The sequence below is a fragment of the Hyperolius riggenbachi genome, chromosome 3, assembly GCF_040937935.1.
Source record: "Hyperolius riggenbachi isolate aHypRig1 chromosome 3, aHypRig1.pri, whole genome shotgun sequence".
NCBI classification, from domain to species: domain Eukaryota; kingdom Metazoa; phylum Chordata; class Amphibia; order Anura; family Hyperoliidae; genus Hyperolius; species Hyperolius riggenbachi.
The window spans coordinates 12,151,097-12,171,096 of NC_090648.1; the positions used below are offsets into that span (position 1 = coordinate 12,151,097).

The 20,000-nt window shown below is 51.3% G+C and overlaps 1 protein-coding gene across 1 annotated transcript in view; it reads right to left on the reverse strand.

Moving 5' to 3' along the window:
* The window catches only part of GIGYF1 (GRB10 interacting GYF protein 1), a 100,328-nt gene that overhangs the window by 32,472 nt on the left and 47,856 nt on the right, over nt 1–20,000 (reverse strand). Inside the window, exons 6-7 of the mRNA XM_068273856.1 lie at nt 6,656–6,767; nt 5,562–5,670 (exon numbers count right to left, since the gene is read on the reverse strand). Coding sequence (XP_068129957.1) covers nt 5,562–5,670; nt 6,656–6,767 — 221 coding nt within the window. The remainder of the gene's footprint in view (nt 1–5,561; nt 5,671–6,655; nt 6,768–20,000) is intronic.

Genomic DNA, 20,000 nt, shown 5'->3' on the forward strand with positions numbered 1-20,000 from the left:
TCCCTCTTATTTTCCACTATCTCCCGTTTTCTGGCCTAGGTAACTTCTTAGAAAAGTTTGAAAACTGACTTTTAGTTAGCAATATTTACGATAGTTAAGTGCAGAAGATTATTCCCAATGGTTGGAACTGAGACCCACACGAACAATTCATGCAGGATGATTGCGGTGCTTTGGATTAATCGGACAGAAAGTGCATTGGGGATCCGGGTTCTGATCTTCGCAAGTTATATGGGAGCCCCTGGATTAATGTGGCGTAATAGCCATTTATCAAGCAATTGTTGGGGAACGGGAAGATGGGGAATCTGATTTGAATCGGCCATAACTTTTCCCTCGGGTTGGGGGTCGGGTGTTGTTCTGGGTGGGAAAAGTTGAGACTTGTACCTAATTGTTTTCTCATATTTGCTTGCAATGTAAAGGTAATTTTGGGACGGTGGTGGTGAATTATGCACTAGAAAGGTGGTGGCATTGATGGATATTTACTCTAATTTTAGTGGTTTAAATACACATCTGCTTTGTGCTTACATCTTCTGTGTGCATCTTCTACTACCCCCACTCTGAGTTATTCATCACTGAACTTTTGACCACACAGAGTTAGTGGATGCGACCCACCCTGTCGTATCCACGTGGTTTAATATTTAGGATTACACTATACTACTCTCCAAACCGGTCTGACCGGCGTCAGACTCTCTTTTCTTTCTGCTCTTACCTTGTGACTCTACTTTTCCTTCTTTCCTATTTCTTTCTGTTTATTATATTGCTGGGGCCTTACTCCAATTTGAGGACTTCCTCATTAGGCATAAAAATGTCAAGTGTATTAAATACTGATACAAGGTTGAACTCGCATACCTCCACCAAAACATGGAAGGTTGTATCTTTGAATGTCAATGGTATGAATGCACCAGAAAAGAGATCTATGATATTTGATTTTTTGAGACAAGAGAAAACTCAGTTTGCCTTTCTCCAGGAGACTCACCTCAGGACACAGCATATTCGATCTAAATTTGACTCTAGATTCCCTTTAGCTTTCCATGCTACATCAGCTACGACTAAAACTAAAGGCGTATCAATTTTTAAACATAAGGAAATTCCCTTTGAGGTAGAGAAAATTGATCGAGATACAGAGGGAAGAAGTCTCTTTGTGAAAGGCAGAATTGGGGAATACAAAATTACCTTGGCGTCCTTATACGCTCCAAATAAGTCACAACCTTCCTTTTTCATATCCGCTTTATCAAATCTTTTGGGTTTTACTGAAGGTATACTAGTATGTGGAGGTGACTTCAATGTGCCGCTCAACCCCTTATTAGACTGCTCCAATGGCTGTTCCGCTTTATCATACAAGGCGCTAAAAATTATCAAATCCCAACTGCAAAAACTGACACTTATGGACCCCTGGCGGGTTTCACACCCAAAAGAAAAATACTTTACCCATTTCTCTCCCATTCACAACAAATACACAAGGATAGACTATTTACTAGTATCCCAAAGGGACTTGTCTGCTGTCATAGACTCTGCAATTGGCATTAAATCCATCTCAGACCATGCACCAATTTCTATAACTTTGCAACTGCCTGACAAGATCACGAAAACATGGTGCTGGAGACTTAACCCACACATCTTATCTGACAAATCAAGCATTTCTGAAACTTCTGAAGTGATCAATGATTACTTTGACAGAAACAACCAAGCTGATACTGCTAATTGACTGTCTGGGAAGCGCATAAACCGGTACTCAGGGGGCATTTCATAAGGTGGGGAGCAAAACTGAAGAGAAAGGGAGGAAGGTATTAAAACACTGTCAGCTACTATCCTGCGTCTTGAGCAACACCACAAACAATCCTTAGCTAAACAAACTCTAGCAGAATTAACCTCAACTAGAATTAAACTACACAACCTATTAAACACTGAGGCCAAAAGAAAGATTATGGCAGGAAAGCGTATATTTTATGAGATGGGCAATAAAAGCGGGAAATATCTAGCTAAGGCACTACGTAAACAATCATACCACTCCCACATAGCCTCAGTTATAAATAAACAACAGGAAAAAGTAGCCAAATCTGAAGATATTGTAGAGGAGTTCAAACAATACTGTATACAATTTAGCTCCCCAGTCAGCTGATCCCCAATCCCAAAGTAGGAGAAACAGCAAAATATCACAATTTCTCACAGAACACTCCAAGCCCCTAGTTCTAACCCAGATAGAGAGGATTTGGAAGCACCAATTACAACAGATGAATTTATCCTGGCAGTTAAAGCCCTCAAAACAGGTAAAGCGCATGGGCCTGATGGCCTAACAGCTCAATATTACAAGACTTTCAGCTCACTGCTGGCACCCGCTTTCGTCGCGGCTTTCAATAAAATTTCTCATGGCACGGTCCCATCCTCCCAGTTCTTGGAAGCATATGTATCGGTGATCCCAAAACCAGGAAAAGATGCACAACTTTGCGCCAATTATAGGCCAATCTCCTTATTAAACCTTGATGCTAAAATAATAGCAAACCGGCTCCTCACCCACATAGAACGATATGTTCATGTCGATCAAACGGGGTTTGTGCCAGGGAGGGAGGCTAAGGACAATGTCATGAGAACAATAGGCGTGATGTCTTATGCTAGGAAGCATGCTCTCCGGTCTTTCATTTTATCCACTGATGCCGAAAAAGCATTTGACAGGGTGGCATGGGATTATATACATGCCACTCTGTCACACCTTGGTCTGGGAGCTTCCATGAGACAGTGGATTGGCCTTCTGTATACCAATCCCTCTGCTAGGGTGAAGGCTAACAGAGTACTATCCAATCCTTTCCAAATCACAAATGGAACCAGGCAGGGGTGTCCACTTTCCCCTTTGATGTATATTCTGACCCTGGAACCCTTTTTAAACGCAGTACGATCAGACAAAAATATTAAAGGAATCTGGACAGGTTCTGCTTATCAGGTTGTAGCGGCATTCACAGATGATCTGCTTTTTTATTTACAGGACCCCATTACATCAATTCCCAACCTCATGCGTAAATTTGAGGAATTTGGGGATTTGTCCAATTTAAAAATAAACTTTCACAAGTCTCAGGCACTTAACATATCCTTAGACCAAGCGACAACCCAATTATGTAGAACCTCTTTTCCTTTTTCCTGGCCTAATTCATCTTTAAAATATCTGGGGATTAACATCACTTCGGATCTAAATGACCTTTTCATAGTAAACTTTGAACAGATTGCCAACAATCTTAAGACAGACTTACTAAAATGGGGACAACAGAAGAGCTTAACTTGGTTCGGTAGAATGGCCTCGATTAAAATGAATCTGCTGCCCAGATTTTATATATTAGTCAGTGTTTGCCCATAGACCTTCCTGCACGGTTTTTGAAGAATTGTCAAACCTACATTAACCGCTTCATCTGGGGTCATAAACCCCCCCGAATTAGGCGAACTATCCTCTCCATACCTAAAGATCTGGGAGGAGTTGGACTCCCTGATTTGGCTAAATATCACCTAGCCTCCCAATTGTGTAGTGTGGTTGAGTGGGCAAATGTGACTTCTCCCAAACAATGGGTGATAATTGAACAAGAAACAGCTAATTGTGCTGCTAGCACACTGGGCTGGACGGATACTACTCAGAGTCAAAGAAATTCCTGGCAAAACCCTATCATGACGGCCACAATACGTTCCATGCGACGCTCGCTTCCCAATCTTGGTCTAACCTCCTTTCCGGGCAAACTAACACCTTTAAGAGACAACCCATCCTTCACCCCATACGTAGACATACCTTTTTTGAAAGAATGGATCCCAGATAGATGCCCGAGAGTAATGGATTTTATTTCTCAAGGAGTAGTAAAATCATTCACTGATATGGCACAATTATGCCCAGAAACTCCACTCACAAGATGGCAATATTTTCAGATTCGCCCTTACCTTTCTATGGTAAAGGATAAATTTAACGTAAATAAGCCCCTTTCCTCCTTTGAGAACCTAGTTTTGAGTAGCGGTCCTCATAAACATCTAGTATCTCAGCTATACCAAATGCTTATTCTAATGACAGTTCCAGACAAAATCAAATATCAGGGAGATTGGGAGAGAGATTTGGGTATATCTATAGAGGAGGAGCAATGGCAAAAAATCCTCACGATCAACCATAATGGCCCGTACTCACGGGCTGCAAATGTTGCCTGTCGCCAGCACACGTGAGCGTGTGGGCAACAGGCCGGCGACAGCTCCTCGCCAGGTCCCTCCGCGTACACACGCGGAAGAGGAACCAGCGGCGAGGCGGAAGCTGTCGCCGACGTTCCTCCTCCCTCCGCCGGAAGCTCCATATACTTTAATGGAGGTTGCTGTCGCTAGTCCGCGTACTCACGCGGACTAGCGACAGTTGCGGCGGCGACTGTCACCATGCGATTGAAACTTTCAATCGCATGGCGACATGAGCGACGGGCAACAGTTCGGGGTGCGCGCGCGTGCAACAGCCCATACTCACGGGCGACCTGTCGCCGCAACGCGCGCGTGCCGCGTGTTGAGGCGACAAAAGTCCCTCGTGAGTATGGGCCATAAGGGATCATTAAATGTGAACACACAAGAATCAGGCTTTAAAATACTGGCTCGCTGGTACAGAACCCCAGTAGTCTTACATAGAATATTTCCAACCGTCACTGAAGCCTGTTGGAGATGCAATTCAGACATAGGCTCACTCCTCCATATCTATTGGGCATGCCCTTTAATCACTGCATATTGGAAAGCGATCCACACATGGATTGAAAAGATTTCATGTTCTAAAGTGAATTTCTGCCCGAGTTCCTTGCTTCTCCATGATACTAGGGATTCATTGAAATCATATAAGGGTTCGCTCGTTATGCATATGATCAATGCAGCAAGAGCGCTCATAGCGACACATTGGAAGTCTAATTCACCACCAACAGTTGCTAATTGGATTAGGAGAATGGATTCTGTAGCTAAGATGGAAGAATTGATTCTTCTCTCTCAAGATCGCTCTGAAAAATACTTTCTCATTTGGTCCGTATGGGTGGAGTTTCAATACTCAGAAGACTATAAACGTTTATTGCAGATTTAACCTGAGCAATCCACCTGACTATCTTTCATCTGCTTCTCTTCTTTTCAACACTTACTCTTTTCTAAACTCTTCTCGACTCTCTCTGACGCTGGGGGACCGGTTACCCTCTTGTTATGTGATATGTAATCTGCTCATTTTTCTGTTATATGCTACCTGATCTAAATATGGTTCATATGTTAGCTGCTTATGCCAATAACATGTATGTTGTTAAACTTTAATAAACTTTTTCAATAGTGAAAAAAAAAGATGTGCACAGCTGGGTAACGTCTGTGGACAAGAGTGACAAACTCTGGTGTAAATTAAAGATACACGTCACCCGAAAGGATCATCCGTCATCAGGTGAGCGTTTACCGGCAGTGAGCGTACAGGTGTGCTGCTGCCCATTATGGCCTATGGAGAAGGCGGTGCACGCACTGCAGGGAGGCGGCCACTGATGTCCGGGGACAGCTGTACTCACACTAGACTATCATGAACAATAATCAAGCAATGTGTGTGCGGATCTTACCTGTCATCCCAGCTCTGACTCCGGTGGATCTCCCGTCCTCCCCGTGGAAAGGCAGCCTCTCCCTCGTCCAGGGCACGCGGGAATACGGCAGGATCTCCACGCCCGCGGCCTGCAAGACAGAGACAGTGTGTGAGGACATGCAGAGCACGCCACAGGGGGAGGCAGAGCTACACCTGGACCATGGCAGGTATTGCTGCACCTCTATGTACCAGCTGCCTCTGCTGGAGCAACAAGAAGCCGTCCTGTCTGCAATGTATACAGGCCCTGCTGCAGGACAGAGACAGTGTGTGAGGACATGCAGAGCACAATACAGGGGGAGGCAGAGCTGCGCCTGGACCATGGCAGGTATTGTTGCACCTCTATTCACCAGCAGCCTCTGCTGGAGCAACAAGAAGCCGTCCGGTCTGCAATGTATACAGGCCCTGCTGCTCAAAGCATTCATATTACAGTACAAAGGGAAAAACTTCAAGAGGAACCAAACTGAAAAAAAGCGTATTGCACCCCCAGCATTACAGATAGAAAACACAACACTACCTAGATGCACTCCTACCATTGTCTTACATAGAAGAATGCAATGTTTCTGCAATTGTGTTTGTGATTCTGGGAGCCCGAATATAAATTTTCCCAGCATGCAACAAGATCCCAGGGGGGAGGGGTGCAAGACAACTGTATAGAGGAGTGTGAGGGGAACCACTAAACACCAGTGGACTGTATAGGGGTGAGAGGGGGCAAGTAGACACCAGGGAACTGTACAGAGGAAGGAGGGGAGAGGCATTAGACACCAGGGGACTTTATAGGGGAGGAGGGGTCACTAGATACCAGGAGAATGTATAGGGGAGGGGGGCTACTAGACACCAGGGAACTGTATAAGGCAGGGAGGTGGCCACTAGACATTGAGCTTGGCCTGCGACTGTTCCAGTATTCACTTTTCGGCCCAATTTGTATTTGAATTCGACACCTCTGTATAAGACTATAGTCATCTTAGCCAGCAAAATCCTTGCCTAGCTAGAAATACTCAGATTAGGACTGCAAGGCTATTCTCAGAAACACCCACTATACAGCAAACAGCCAATACACACGCACCAAGAACTTACCCCTCCCACGTGCTGTGCCCCGACCTCTGGGTGCGCCGCCAGTAGGCGGCACTGCTCCCTTTCCCATCAGCCTCAGCACCGGGACGCTGTTCACTGACATGGAGAAGTTCCTCTGCAACAGCAAAAAAACAAATTGTGACTGGACACACTTCACATTCATGTTATACAATCCACTAAGGTTAGGTTGACTCCTATGGCTAGCTAAGAGTGTGTGAGGCTGCAGTGCTATTACCTGCTCATCCTCTGTAAGGGGCAGCAGTGCTATTACCTGCTGAGTTTTAGATCAATCCGCACACACAAACAGACTGAAAGACAGCTTTTTCCCATCCGCCATAAACTTGATGAACTCTGAATCCTCTCTGAAATAATTAACACTGTGTACAAATTGTTTAAACATCTGTAATACCCGGCATACTTGTATAATTTCTTCTCTTTCTTGTTACTATCACTATGTTCCGTATATGCACCGTGGGGTTGTCATGAAAAGTAATTTCGTTGTGTTACACAATGACAATAAAGTGAATTGAATTACAATAATACAATACAATAACATTTCTATAGCGCTTTTCTCCCATAGGACTCAAAGCGCTTAGGCTCTCTCAGATTCAGTAATTGGTAGTAGGATGAAGTATTCACACAACAAAAGTTATAATTCTGCAAATACCAAACTGAACAGGTGGGTTTTCAGTCTGGATTTAAACACGGCCAGGGATGGAGCTGTCCTGATCTGTTGAGGTAGGGAGTTCCAAAACGTAGGGGCAGCATGACAGAAGGCTCTGGGACCAAAAGTTTCCAAGTGGACTCTGGGAATGACTAGATTATTAGAACCTGTGGATCTGAGAATGCGGGGATTGCTACGCAGCTGCAACATATCTTTCATGTATCCAGGGCCTAGATTATTCAGGGATTTAGGATGTCAGTAGGCCGATCTTGAATAGGACCCTCCATTCTATAGGTAGCCAGTGAAGGGAGTGCAGTCTGGCAGCAGTATTCTGTATCAGCTATAGGCGGTACAAGACCTTTTTTGGAAGGCCAGTGTAGAGAGCATTGCAGTAGTCCAGTCGGGATGTGATGAAGGCGTGGACTAAGGTTGGCAGATCTTCTGGGGGGATAAGGTGCTTGATTTTTGCAATGTTCTTCAGGTGAAAATAGGATGATTTCACCACAGCAGAGATTTGAATTCTGAAGTTTAAATTCCCATCAATTGAATTCTCTATGAGGGGCAGCAGTGCTATTACCTGCTCATCCTCTGTGAGGGGCTGCAGTGCTATTACCTGCTCATCCTCTGTGAGGGGCTGCAGTGCTATTACCTGCTCATCCTCTGTGAGGGGCCGCAGTGCTATTACCTGCTGATTCTCTGTGAGGGGCCGCAGTGCTATTACCTGCTCATCCTCTGTGAGGGGCAGCAGTGCTATTACCTGCTGATTCTCTGTGAGGGGCTGCAGTGCTATTACCTGCTCATCCTCTGTGAGGGGCTGCAGTGCTATTACCTGCTCATCCTCTGTGTGAGGCCGCAGTGCTATTACCTGCTCATCCTCTGTGTGAGGGGCCGCAGTGCTATTACCTGCTGATTCTCTGTGAGGGGCCGCAGTGCTATTACCTGCTCATCCTCTGTGAGGGGCCGCAGTGCTATTACCTGCTCATCCTCTGTGTGAGGCCGCAGTGCTATTACCTGCTGATTCTCTGTGAGGGGCTGCAGTGCTATTACCTGCTCATCCTCTGTGTGAGGCCGCAGTGCTATTACCTGCTCATCCTCTGTGAGGGGCTGCAGTGCTATTACCTGCTCATCCTCTGGGAGGGGCTGCAGTGCTATTACCTGCTCATCCTCTGTGTGAGGCTGCAGTGCTATTACCTGCTGATCCTCTGTAAAGGGGCTGCAGTGCTATTACCTGCTCATCCTCTGTGTGAGGCCGCAGTGCTATTACCTGCTCATCCTCTGTGTGAGGCTGCAGTGCTATTACCTGCTGATCCTCTGTAAAGGGGCTGCAGTGCTATTACCTGCTCATCCTCTGTGAGGGGCTGCAGTGCTATTACCTGCTGATTCTCTGTGAGGGGCTGCAGTGCTATTACCTGCTCATCCTCTGTGTGAGGCCGCAGTGCTATTACCTGCTCATCCTCTGTGTGAGGCTGCAGTGCTATTACCTGCTCATCCTCTGTGAGGGGCCGCAGTGCTATTACCTGCTCATCCTCTGTGTGAGGCCGCAGTGCTATTACCTGCTCATCCTCTGTGTGAGGCCGCAGTGCTATTACCTGCTCATCCTCTGGGAGGGGCTGCAGTGCTATTACCTGCTCATCCTCTGGGAGGGGCTGCAGTGCTATTACCTGCTCATCCTCTGGGAGGGGCTGCAGTGCTATTACCTGCTCATCCTCTGTGTGAGGCCGCAGTGCTATTACCTGCTCATCTTCTGTGAGGGGCTGCAGTGCTATTACCTGCTCATCCTCTGGGAGGGGCTGCAGTGCTATTACCTGCTCATCCTCTGTGAGGGGCTGCAGTGCTATTACCTGCTCATCCTCTGTGTGAGGCCGCAGTGCTATTACCTGCTCATCCTCTGTGTGAGGCCGCAGTGCTATTACCTGCTGATTCTCTGGGAGGGGCTGCAGTGCTATTACCTGCTCATCCTCTGTGTGAGGCCGCAGTGCTATTACCTGCTCATCCTCTGGGAGGGGCTGCAGTGCTATTACCTGCTCATCCTCTGTGTGAGGCCGCAGTGCTATTACCTGCTCATCCTCTGTGAGGGGAAGCAGTGCTATTACCTGCTCATCCTCTGTGAGGGGCTGCAGTGCTATTACCTGCTCATCCTCTGTGAGGGGCTGCAGTGCTATTACCTGCTCATCCTCTGTGAGGGGCTGCAGTGCTATTACCTGCTGATTCTCTGTGAGGGGCTGCAGTGCTATTACCTGCTCATCCTCTGTGAGGGGCTGCAGTGCTATTACCTGCTCATCCTCTGTGAGGGGCTGCAGTGCTATTACCTGCTCATCCTCTGGGAGGGGCTGCAGTGCTATTACCTGCTCATCCTCTGGGAGGGGCTGCAGTGCTATTACCTGCTCATCCTCTGGGAGGGGCTGCAGTGCTATTACCTGCTCATCCTCTGGGAGGGGCTGCAGTGCTATTACCTGCTCATCCTCTGTGTGAGGCTGCAGTGCTATTACCTGCTCATCCTCTGTGAGGGGCTGCAGTGCTATTACCTGCTCATCCTCTGTGAGGGGCTGCAGTGCTTTTACCTGCTCATCCTCTGGGAGGGGCTGCAGTGCTATTACCTGCTCATCCTCTGGGAGGGGCTGCTGTGCTATTACCTGCTGATTCTCTGTGTGAGGCTGCAGTGCTATTACCTGCTCATCCTCTGGGAGGGGCTGCAGTGCTATTACCTGCTCATCCTCTGTGAGGGGCTGCAGTGCTATTACCTGCTCATCCTCTGTGAGGGGCTGCAGTGCTATTACCTGCTCATCCTCTGTGAGGGGCTGCAGTGCTATTACCTGCTCATCCTCTGAGGGGCCGCAGTGCTATTACCTGCTTATCCTCTGTGAGGGGCTGCAGTGCTATTACCTGCTCATCCTCTGTGAGGGGCTGCAGTGCTATTACCTGCTCATCCTCTGAGGGGCCGCAGTGCTATTACCTGCTTATCCTCTGTGAGGGGCTGCAGTGCTATTACCTGCTCATCCTCTGTGAGGGGCTGCAGTGCTATTACCTGCTGATTCTCTGTGAGGGGCTGCAGTGCTATTACCTGCTCATCCTCTGTGAGGGGCTGCAGTGCTATTACCTGCTCATCCTCTGGGAGGGGCTGCAGTGCTATTACCTGCTCATCCTCTGGGAGGGGCTGCAGTGCTATTACCTGCTCATCCTCTGTGAGGGGCTGCAGTGCTATTACCTGCTCATCCTCTGTGAGGGGCTGCAGTGCTATTACCTGCTCATCCTCTGTGAGGGGCTGCAGTGCTATTACCTGCTCATCCTCTGTGAGGGGCTGCAGTGCTATTACCTGCTGATTCTCTGTGAGGGGCTGCAGTGCTATTACCTGCTCATCCTCTGTGAGGGGCTGCAGTGCTATTACCTGCTGATTCTCTGTGAGGGGCTGCAGTGCTATTACCTGCTCATCCTCTGTGTGAGGCCGCAGTGCTATTACCTGCTCATCCTCTGTGTGAGGCCGCAGTGCTATTACCTGCTCATCCTCTGGGAGGGGCTGCAGTGCTATTACCTGCTCATCCTCTGGGAGGGGCTGCAGTGCTATTACCTGCTCATCCTCTGGGAGGGGCTGCAGTGCTATTACCTGCTCATCCTCTGTGTGAGGCCGCAGTGCTATTACCTGCTCATCCTCTGTGAGGGGCTGCAGTGCTATTACCTGCTCATCCTCTGGGAGGGGCTGCAGTGCTATTACCTGCTCATCCTCTGTGAGGGGCTGCAGTGCTATTACCTGCTCATCCTCTGTGTGAGGCCGCAGTGCTATTACCTGCTCATCCTCTGTGTGAGGCCGCAGTGCTATTACCTGCTGATTCTCTGGGAGGGGCTGCAGTGCTATTACCTGCTCATCCTCTGTGTGAGGCCGCAGTGCTATTACCTGCTCATCCTCTGGGAGGGGCTGCAGTGCTATTACCTGCTCATCCTCTGTGTGAGGCCGCAGTGCTATTACCTGCTCATCCTCTGTGAGGGGAAGCAGTGCTATTACCTGCTCATCCTCTGTGAGGGGCTGCAGTGCTATTACCTGCTCATCCTCTGTGAGGGGCTGCAGTGCTATTACCTGCTCATCCTCTGTGAGGGGCTGCAGTGCTATTACCTGCTGATTCTCTGTGAGGGGCTGCAGTGCTATTACCTGCTCATCCTCTGTGAGGGGCTGCAGTGCTATTACCTGCTCATCCTCTGTGAGGGGCTGCAGTGCTATTACCTGCTCATCCTCTGGGAGGGGCTGCAGTGCTATTACCTGCTCATCCTCTGTGAGGGGCTGCAGTGCTTTTACCTGCTCATCCTCTGTGAGGGGCTGCAGTGCTATTACCTGCTCATCCTCTGTGTGAGGCTGCAGTGCTATTACCTGCTCATCCTCTGTGAGGGGCTGCAGTGCTATTACCTGCTCATCCTCTGTGAGGGGCTGCAGTGCTTTTACCTGCTCATCCTCTGGGAGGGGCTGCAGTGCTATTACCTGCTCATCCTCTGGGAGGGGCTGCTGTGCTATTACCTGCTGATTCTCTGTGTGAGGCTGCAGTGCTATTACCTGCTCATCCTCTGGGAGGGGCTGCAGTGCTATTACCTGCTCATCCTCTGTGAGGGGCTGCAGTGCTATTACCTGCTCATCCTCTGTGAGGGGCTGCAGTGCTATTACCTGCTCATCCTCTGTGAGGGGCCGCAGTGCTATTACCTGCTTATCCTCTGTGAGGGGCCGCAGTGCTATTACCTGCTCATCCTCTGTGAGGGGCCGCAGTGCTATTACCTGCTGATTCTCTGTGAGGGGCTGCAGTGCTATTACCTGCTCATCCTCTGTGAGGGGCTGCAGTGCTATTACCTGCTGATTCTCTGTGAGGGGCTGCAGTGCTATTACCTGCTCATCCTCTGTGAGGGGCTGCAGTGCTATTACCTGCTCATCCTCTGGGAGGGGCTGCAGTGCTATTACCTGCTCATCCTCTGGGAGGGGCTGCAGTGCTATTACCTGCTCATCCTCTGTGAGGGGCTGCAGTGCTATTACCTGCTCATCCTCTGTGAGGGGCTGCAGTGCTATTACCTGCTCATCCTCTGTGAGGGGCTGCAGTGCTATTACCTGCTCATCCTCTGTGAGGGGCTGCAGTGCTATTACCTGCTGATTCTCTGTGAGGGGCTGCAGTGCTATTACCTGCTCATCCTCTGTGAGGGGCTGCAGTGCTATTACCTGCTGATTCTCTGTGAGGGGCTGCAGTGCTATTACCTGCTCATCCTCTGTGAGGGGCTGCAGTGCTATTACCTGCTCATCCTCTGTGAGGGGCTGCAGTGCTATTACCTGCTCATCCTCTGGGAGGGGCTGCAGTGCTATTACCTGCTCATCCTCTGTGAGGGGCTGCAGTGCTATTACCTGCTCATCCTCTGTGAGGGGCTGCAGTGCTATTACCTGCTCATCCTCTGTGAGGGGCTGCAGTGCTATTACCTGCTCATCCTCTGGGAGGGGCTGCAGTGCTATTACCTGCTCATCCTCTGGGAGGGGCTGCAGTGCTTTTACCTGCTCATCCTCTGGGAGGGGCTGCAGTGCTATTACCTGCTGATTCTCTGTGTGAGGCTGCAGTGCTATTACCTGCTCATCCTCTGTGTGAGGCTGCAGTGCTATTACCTGCTCATCCTCTGTGAGGGGCTGCAGTGCTATTACCTGCTCATCCTCTGGGAGGGGCTGCAGTGCTATTACCTGCTCATCCTCTGGGAGGGGCTGCAGTGCTATTACCTGCTCATCCTCTGGGAGGGGCTGCAGTGCTATTACCTGCTCATCCTCTGTGTGAGGCCGCAGTGCTATTACCTGCTCATCCTCTGTGAGGGGCTGCAGTGCTATTACCTGCTCATCCTCTGTGTGAGGCCGCAGTGCTATTACCTGCTCATCCTCTGGGAGGGGCTGCAGTGCTATTACCTGCTCATCCTCTGTGTGAGGCCGCAGTGCTATTACCTGCTGATTCTCTGTGAGGGGCTGCAGTGCTATTACCTGCTCATCCTCTGTGAGGGGCAGCAGTGCTATTACCTGCTCATCCTCTGTGAGGGGCTGCAGTGCTATTACCTGCTCATCCTCTGGGAGGGGCTGCAGTGCTATTACCTGCTCATCCTCTGTGTGAGGCCGCAGTGCTATTACCTGCTCATCCTCTGTGAGGGGCAGCAGTGCTATTACCTGCTGATTCTCTGTGAGGGGCTGCAGTGCTATTACCTGCTCATCCTCTGTGAGGGGCTGCAGTGCTATTACCTGCTCATCCTCTGTGAGGGGCTGCAGTGCTATTACCTGCTCATCCTCTGTGAGGGGCTGCAGTGCTATTACCTGCTGATTCTCTGTGAGGGGCTGCAGTGCTATTACCTGCTCATCCTCTGTGAGGGGCTGCAGTGCTATTACCTGCTCATCCTCTGGGAGGGGCTGCAGTGCTATTACCTGCTGATTCTCTCTGAGGGGCTGCAGTGCTATTACCTGCTCATCCTCTGGGAGGGGCTGCAGTGCTATTACCTGCTCATCCTCTGTGAGGGGCCGCAGTGCTATTACCTGCTCATCCTCTGTGAGGGGCTGCAGTGCTTTTACCTGCTCATCCTCTGGGAGGGGCTGCAGTGCTATTACCTGCTCATCCTCTGGGAGGGGCTGCTGTGCTATTACCTGCTGATTCTCTGTGTGAGGCTGCAGTGCTATTACCTGCTCATCCTCTGGGAGGGGCTGCAGTGCTATTACCTGCTCATCCTCTGGGAGGGGCTGCAGTGCTATTACCTGCTCATCCTCTGTGAGGGGCCGCAGTGCTATTACCTGCTCATCCTCTGTGTGAGGCCGCAGTGCTATTACCTGCTGATTCTCTGTGAGGGGCCGCAGTGCTATTACCTGCTCATCCTCTGTGAGGGGCCGCAGTGCTATTACCTGCTCATCCTCTGTGTGAGGCCGCAGTGCTATTACCTGCTGATTCTCTGAGGGGCTGCAGTGCTATTACCTGCTCATCCTCTGTGTGAGGCCGCAGTGCTATTACCTGCTCATCCTCTGTGAGGGGCTGCAGTGCTATTACCTGCTCATCCTCTGGGAGGGGCTGCAGTGCTATTACCTGCTCATCCTCTGTGTGAGGCTGCAGTGCTATTACCTGCTGATCCTCTGTAAAGGGGCTGCAGTGCTATTACCTGCTCATTCTCTGTGTGAGGCCGCAGTGCTATTACCTGCTCATCCTCTGTGTGAGGCTGCAGTGCTATTACCTGCTGATCCTCTGTAAAGGGGCTGCAGTGCTATTACCTGCTCATCCTCTGTGTGAGGCCGCAGTGCTATTACCTGCTCATCCTCTGTGAGGGGCTGCAGTGCTATTACCTGCTGATTCTCTGTGAGGGGCTGCAGTGCTATTACCTGCTCATCCTCTGTGTGAGGCCGCAGTGCTATTACCTGCTCATCCTCTGTGTGAGGCTGCAGTGCTATTACCTGCTCATCCTCTGTGAGGGGCCGCAGTGCTATTACCTGCTCATCCTCTGTGTGAGGCCGCAGTGCTATTACCTGCTCATCCTCTGTGTGAGGCCGCAGTGCTATTACCTGCTCATCCTCTGGGAGGGGCTGCAGTGCTATTACCTGCTCATCCTCTGGGAGGGGCTGCAGTGCTATTACCTGCTCATCCTCTGGGAGGGGCTGCAGTGCTATTACCTGCTCATCCTCTGTGTGAGGCCGCAGTGCTATTACCTGCTCATCCTCTGTGAGGGGCTGCAGTGCTATTACCTGCTCATCCTCTGGGAGGGGCTGCAGTGCTATTACCTGCTCATCCTCTGTGAGGGGCTGCAGTGCTATTACCTGCTCATCCTCTGTGTGAGGCCGCAGTGCTATTACCTGCTCATCCTCTGTGTGAGGCCGCAGTGCTATTACCTGCTGATTCTCTGGGAGGGGCTGCAGTGCTATTACCTGCTCATCCTCTGTGTGAGGCCGCAGTGCTATTACCTGCTCATCCTCTGGGAGGGGCTGCAGTGCTATTACCTGCTCATCCTCTGTGTGAGGCCGCAGTGCTATTACCTGCTCATCCTCTGTGAGGGGAAGCAGTGCTATTACCTGCTCATCCTCTGTGAGGGGCTGCAGTGCTATTACCTGCTCATCCTCTGTGAGGGGCTGCAGTGCTATTACCTGCTCATCCTCTGTGAGGGGCTGCAGTGCTATTACCTGCTGATTCTCTGTGAGGGGCTGCAGTGCTATTACCTGCTCATCCTCTGTGAGGGGCTGCAGTGCTATTACCTGCTCATCCTCTGTGAGGGGCTGCAGTGCTATTACCTGCTCATCCTCTGGGAGGGGCTGCAGTGCTATTACCTGCTCATCCTCTGTGAGGGGCTGCAGTGCTTTTACCTGCTCATCCTCTGTGAGGGGCTGCAGTGCTATTACCTGCTCATCCTCTGTGTGAGGCTGCAGTGCTATTACCTGCTCATCCTCTGTGAGGGGCTGCAGTGCTATTACCTGCTCATCCTCTGTGAGGGGCTGCAGTGCTTTTACCTGCTCATCCTCTGGGAGGGGCTGCAGTGCTATTACCTGCTCATCCTCTGGGAGGGGCTGCTGTGCTATTACCTGCTGATTCTCTGTGTGAGGCTGCAGTGCTATTACCTGCTCATCCTCTGGGAGGGGCTGCAGTGCTATTACCTGCTCATCCTCTGTGAGGGGCTGCAGTGCTATTACCTGCTCATCCTCTGTGAGGGGCTGCAGTGCTATTACCTGCTCATCCTCTGTGAGGGGCTGCAGTGCTATTGCCTGCTCATCCTCTGTGAGGGGCTGCAGTGCTATTACCTGCTCATCCTCTGTGAGGGGCTGCAGTGCTATTACCTGCTGATTCTCTGTGAGGGGCTGCAGTGCTATTACCTGCTCATCCTCTGTGAGGGGCTGCAGTGCTATTACCTGCTCATCCTCTGTGAGGGGCTGCAGTGCTATTACCTGCTCATCCTCTGGGAGGGGCTGCAGTGCTATTACCTGCTCATCCTCTGTGAGGGGCTGCAGTGCTATTACCTGCTGATTCTCTGTGAGGGGCTGCAGTGCTATTACCTGCTCATCCTCTGTGTGAGGCCGCAGTGCTATTACCTGCTCATCCTCTGGGAGGGGCTGCAGTGCTATTACCTGCTCATCCTCTGGGAGGGGCTGCAGTGCTATTACCTGCTCATCCTCTGGGAGGGGCTGCAGTGCTATTACCTGCTCATCCTCTGTGTGAGGCCGCAGTGCTATTACCTGCTCATCCTCTGTGAGGGGCTGCAGTGCTATTACCTGCTCATCCTCTGGGAGGGGCTGCAGTGCTATTACCTGCTCATCCTCTGTGAGGGGCTGCAGTGCTATTACCTGCTCATCCTCTGTGTGAGGCCGCAGTGCTATTACCTGCTCATCCTCTGTGTGAGGCCGCAGTGCTATTACCTGCTGATTCTCTGGGAGGGGCTGCAGTGCTATTACCTGCTCATCCTCTGTGTGAGGCCGCAGTGCTATTACCTGCTCATCCTCTGGGAGGGGCTGCAGTGCTATTACCTGCTCATCCTCTGTGTGAGGCCGCAGTGCTATTACCTGCTCATCCTCTGTGAGGGGAAGCAGTGCTATTACCTGCTCATCCTCTGTGAGGGGCTGCAGTGCTATTACCTGCTCATCCTCTGTGAGGGGCTGCAGTGCTATTACCTGCTCATCCTCTGTGTGAGGCCGCAGTGCTATTACCTGCTCAACCTCTGTGAGGGGCTGCAGTGCTATTACCTGCTCATCCTCTGGGAGGGGCTGCAGTGCTATTACCTGCTCATCCTCTGTGAGGGGCTGCAGTGCTATTACCTGCTCATCCTCTGTGTGAGGCCGCAGTGCTATTACCTGCTCATCCTCTGTGTGAGGCCGCAGTGCTATTACCTGCTGATTCTCTGGGAGGGGCTGCAGTGCTATTACCTGCTCATCCTCTGTGTGAGGCCGCAGTGCTATTACCTGCTCATCCTCTGGGAGGGGCTGCAGTGCTATTACCTGCTCATCCTCTGTGTGAGGCCGCAGTGCTATTACCTGCTCATCCTCTGTGAGGGGAAGCAGTGCTATTACCTGCTCATCCTCTGTGAGGGGCTGCAGTGCTATTACCTGCTCATCCTCTGTGAGGGGCTGCAGTGCTATTACCTGCTCATCCTCTGAGGGGCTGCAGTGCTATTACCTGCTGATTCTCTGTGAGGGGCTGCAGTGCTATTACCTGCTCATCCTCTGTGAGGGGCTGCAGTGCTATTACCTGCTCATCCTCTGTGAGGGGCTGCAGTGCTATTACCTGCTCATCCTCTGGGAGGGGCTGCAGTGCTATTACCTGCTCATCCTCTGTGAGGGGCTGCAGTGCTTTTACCTGCTCATCCTCTGTGAGGGGCTGCAGTGCTATTACCTGCTCATCCTCTGTGTGAGGCTGCAGTGCTATTACCTGCTCATCCTCTGTGAGGGGCTGCAGTGCTATTACCTGCTCATCCTCTGTGAGGGGCTGCAGTGCTTTTACCTGCTCATCCTCTGGGAGGGGCTGCAGTGCTATTACCTGCTCATCCTCTGGGAGGGGCTGCTGTGCTATTACCTGCTGATTCTCTGTGTGAGGCTGCAGTGCTATTACCTGCTCATCCTCTGGGAGGGGCTGCAGTGCTATTACCTGCTCATCCTCTGTGAGGGGCTGCAGTGCTATTACCTGCTCATCCTCTGTGAGGGGCTGCAGTGCTATTACCTGCTCATCCTCTGTGAGGGGCTGCAGTGCTATTACCTGCTCATCCTCTGAGGGGCCGCAGTGCTATTACCTGCTTATCCTCTGTGAGGGGCTGCAGTGCTATTACCTGCTCATCCTCTGTGAGGGGCCGCAGTGCTATTACCTGCTGATTCTCTGTGAGGGGCTGCAGTGCTATTACCTGCTCATCCTCTGTGAGGGGCTGCAGTGCTATTACCTGCTGATTCTCTGTGAGGGGCTGCAGTGCTATTACCTGCTCATCCTCTGTGAGGGGCTGCAGTGCTATTACCTGCTCATCCTCTGGGAGGGGCTGCAGTGCTATTACCTGCTCATCCTCTGGGAGGGGCTGCAGTGCTATTACCTGCTCATCCTCTGTGAGGGGCTGCAGTGCTATTACCTGCTCATCCTCTGTGAGGGGCTGCAGTGCTATTACCTGCTCATCCTCTGTGAGGGGCTGCAGTGCTATTACCTGCTCATCCTCTGTGAGGGGCTGCAGTGCTATTACCTGCTGATTCTCTGTGAGGGGCTGCAGTGCTATTACCTGCTCATCCTCTGTGAGGGGCTGCAGTGCTATTACCTGCTGATTCTCTGTGAGGGGCTGCAGTGCTATTACCTGCTCATCCTCTGTGAGGGGCTGCAGTGCTATTACCTGCTCATCCTCTGTGAGGGGCTGCAGTGCTATTACCTGCTCATCCTCTGGGAGGGGCTGCAGTGCTATTACCTGCTCATCCTCTGTGAGGGGCTGCAGTGCTATTACCTGCTCATCCTCTGTGAGGGGCTGCAGTGCTATTACCTGCTCATCCTCTGTGAGGGGCTGCAGTGCTATTACCTGCTCATCCTCTGTGAGGGGCTGCAGTGCTATTACCTGCTCATCCTCTGGGAGGGGCTGCAGTGCTTTTACCTGCTCATCCTCTGGGAGGGGCTGCAGTGCTATTACCTGCTGATTCTCTGTGTGAGGCTGCAGTGCTATTACCTGCTCATCCTCTGTGTGAGGCTGCAGTGCTATTACCTGCTCATCCTCTGTGAGGGGCTGCAGTGCTATTACCTGCTCATCCTCTGGGAGGGGCTGCAGTGCTATTACCTGCTCATCCTCTGGGAGGGGCTGCAGTGCTATTACCTGCTCATCCTCTGGGAGGGGCTGCAGTGCTATTACCTGCTCATCCTCTGTGTGAGGCCGCAGTGCTATTACCTGCTCATCCTCTGTGAGGGGCTGCAGTGCTATTACCTGCTCATCCTCTGTGTGAGGCCGCAGTGCTATTACCTGCTCATCCTCTGGGAGGGGCTGCAGTGCTATTACCTGCTCATCCTCTGTGTGAGGCCGCAGTGCTATTACCTGCTGATTCTCTGTGAGGGGCTGCAGTGCTATTACCTGCTCATCCTCTGTGAGGGGCAGCAGTGCTATTACCTGCTCATCCTCTGTGAGGGGCTGCAGTGCTATTACCTGCTCATCCTCTGGGAGGGGCTGCAGTGCTATTACCTGCTCATCCTCTGTGTGAGGCCGCAGTGCTATTACCTGCTCATCCTCTGTGAGGGGCAGCAGTGCTATTACCTGCTGATTCTCTGTGAGGGGCTGCAGTGCTATTACCTGCTCATCCTCTGTGAGGGGCTGCAGTGCTATTACCTGCTCATCCTCTGTGAGGGGCTGCAGTGCTATTACCTGCTCATCCTCTGTGAGGGGCTGCAGTGCTATTACCTGCTGATTCTCTGTGAGGGGCTGCAGTGCTATTACCTGCTCATCCTCTGTGAGGGGCTGCAGTGCTATTACCTGCTCATCCTCTGGGAGGGGCTGCAGTGCTATTACCTGCTGATTCTCTCTGAGGGGCTGCAGTGCTATTACCTGCTCATCCTCTGGGAGGGGCTGCAGTGCTATTACCTGCTCATCCTCTGTGAGGGGCCGCAGTGCTATTACCTGCTCATCCTCTGTGAGGGGCTGCAGTGCTTTTACCTGCTCATCCTCTGGGAGGGGCTGCAGTGCTATTACCTGCTCATCCTCTGGGAGGGGCTGCTGTGCTATTACCTGCTGATTCTCTGT